Source organism: Acyrthosiphon pisum, chromosome A1 (assembly GCF_005508785.2).
Source record: "Acyrthosiphon pisum isolate AL4f chromosome A1, pea_aphid_22Mar2018_4r6ur, whole genome shotgun sequence".
NCBI classification, from domain to species: domain Eukaryota; kingdom Metazoa; phylum Arthropoda; class Insecta; order Hemiptera; family Aphididae; genus Acyrthosiphon; species Acyrthosiphon pisum.
Genome location: NC_042494.1, coordinates 119102364 through 119104997, shown reverse-complemented (window position 1 = coordinate 119104997; position 2634 = coordinate 119102364). Strand labels below are relative to the sequence as shown.

The 2634-nt window shown below is 31.6% G+C and overlaps 1 protein-coding gene across 1 annotated transcript; it reads right to left on the bottom strand.

The window, feature by feature from the left end:
* Positions 1-2: 2 nt before the first annotated feature.
* On the bottom strand, positions 3-1679 carry LOC100569185. The gene is made up of 3 exons (XM_029486330.1): positions 1474-1679; positions 323-510; positions 3-258 (listed from the first exon to the last, which is right to left on the bottom strand). Exons 2-3 carry the CDS (start codon positions 496-498, stop codon positions 3-5), a joined length of 432 nt encoding a protein of 143 aa, XP_029342190.1. The 5' UTR covers positions 499-510; positions 1474-1679.
* Between the last annotated feature and the right edge of the window lie 955 nt (positions 1680-2634).

Here is a 2634-nt window from a genome sequence, read left to right as displayed (position 1 = left end):
TTCTAAATTGTATTTTTTTTTAAACTCTTTTTACATATGTTGCACTGGTATTCCTTTTCACGATTGTGTGTCTGTCCACCAAAAGTAGGATTAAGATTGTCACAATTTTCTATTGGATCGATAACATGAGCCTTTATTTTATTTAGACTTCTTGGAATTTCAATTTTCATTTCGCTTTTAAACGTACAATCATCAAATACCATTTCGTCTTGTTCAGTTTTAATTACTGTATTGGTATCTTTGTTAACACTTACAGTCCTGGAAATAAAATAATTTTTAAGAAATAAACTATATGATCAAATAATAATTAAAAATTATTTACCAAAAATGAGTGTTTTTATGTTTGTTTTTGTCAATATTGTATCCAATATCAGTAAATTCTTCTTCATTGTTGTCTTCCATCTCATTTTTAATACGAATATCATTACTTACTAATTGTTGAATGCAATCAGTCTCAATTTTAATATATTTATGTTGTATATCTATATGTTCCTCCATTATATTTTGATACTGAAACATACATATAAATACAGTATAAGTAGGTTTTTTGAAACATTTATGATAGAACTCCTTTTGATATTTTGATAACACATCTTAATTCTTAATGAAGAGATCAGATTTTGTGGTTCTGTTAGTTAAATAATAAAAGAAATAAAAATGTAAGCCGTAAAATGTTTAAGAACGTAGAAGCACAATCTGAATAAAAATATTTAGTTTAGCTTAACGCCTGAGCCTAATATCTAGTTTACGATGATTTAATAAATTCTGTGGTAACAAATTATCTTATAGGTACCTACAATAACCTGCTGTATAAATCACTCAATTTTTAGGTACTCGATTTCTGTGTTGTGTTTTAGTAAAACGTCCGCATTAGGCGGTGATTTAAATCCACATTTCGGGTAAACGAATGAGTTCAATACTTAATAAAATATTAGATTATATTATACGAAAATAGCATTGATAAAATATACAATATATTTAGTACAGTATAATATAGTAAATTTAATCAATGCTAATAGTACCTATATATATTTAATTTATTTAACTTGAGCTCGTATTTGCATCTATACTCCGGCCCACGAGAGTCCATATGTCAGAACGCGTCCGTCACTGCGCATCGGCACGTTGCCGAATAGTGGGAATGGCATCATGGTGGGAGAAAACAGACGTCACGTATTACTATATGAATGCGCGGTTTACGTATGGACTCTCGTGGGCCGGAGTATACCTATATTTTTTAAATTTTGAACAGCTATCCTAGGGAGAATCAATTCATAATTTGTTAATAATCACATAGTTAATGACTCATGGGACAATTAGGCTCGTGTAAGCTTGGTATCATTATAGACGTCATTGATAAAAGCATGGTTAGGTTAGACCGTGGATAAATATAAAAGAATAGTTTATAGACGGGCTGTGGCCCGACCTGTTAAGTTTAAGGTTAGGCTACAATTTAAGATAATATACACTCACGCAGAACGTTACTCAACACCGTATTTAAACTGGTCTCAAAAATGATGTAGGTACCTTAGATCATATACTATGGATGTAGCCACTCGGTATTTGCTTGTGTATTATATTTGAAGCACGGACTACTACACGTGTAGTAGTCCGTGATTTGAAGCCAAAATGACTGAAAAAGCTATAGCCTTGGTTGTTACTGCGCATGCGTAAATTATTGATAATAAATTAATAATATGTTATCATTAGGGCGTGATCTTAGGCACAGAACAATATAGAATAGACACTCGGTCAGCTGTGTGGGTTTACGTATCCCTACGGTATGAAGTATTGGACTCTATAAATTGTACCGTATCCGTAATCTGATAAAATGTTGGCAACGTGTATCCCTCTTTGTTACGAAATCTTAAAAACGGATACAAGGCAATGGCCAATGGGCATTATTATTATTCTGTGGACTGCACGGCTATAGATAGTAATATCTTTAATCGTGGTGGACTGTGACAATGATGTTGAAATGATTTATTTAAATGATAACATATGCCACGCCCCCCTGGAGACCATGTCCAAGGCCACAGTCACCCGATTTTGCCAATACACGCAGTGTCGTACCCCTGTCTTAGGTAAAAGCACGATTTAAGATAGTACTATCTTAAATCGTGGTGTATACCCAAGGTGTATTGATAAGGTGTCGTCACTCTGAACCCCTAAACGTATAAACTCTTGATTGAAATTTTTACCACAGTTCCTATAGACACCAGAGCGCGCTTCCTGTCCTATGAAGGCCTAATTTTTCATACTGTTAAATGCAAAATGCTTTAAAACTATGAATTAAAATTTATTTTTTTTGGAGTTAGCATCTAATAATTTTAATTTACATTTGTATTTTTGTTTTAAATATTTTTTATCAAGTAGACATCAATTATAAAATATTATGATGTATAATTTAGTCACTTCTTGGGATATTTGCAACCTAATTTAATTTTTGAATATGTATATAATACATATTATATATATTTAGATATACTACAGTTTAATCTAGGACAGTGCTTCTCATTTTTTTTTTTGTCGTGTGATCCCCTAAATTTAATGTAAAACTGTCAAGGCCCCTTAATCAATCATAAATTATTTTTTTTCTTTATTAAATACAAAAATTACATGTACCTACTATTT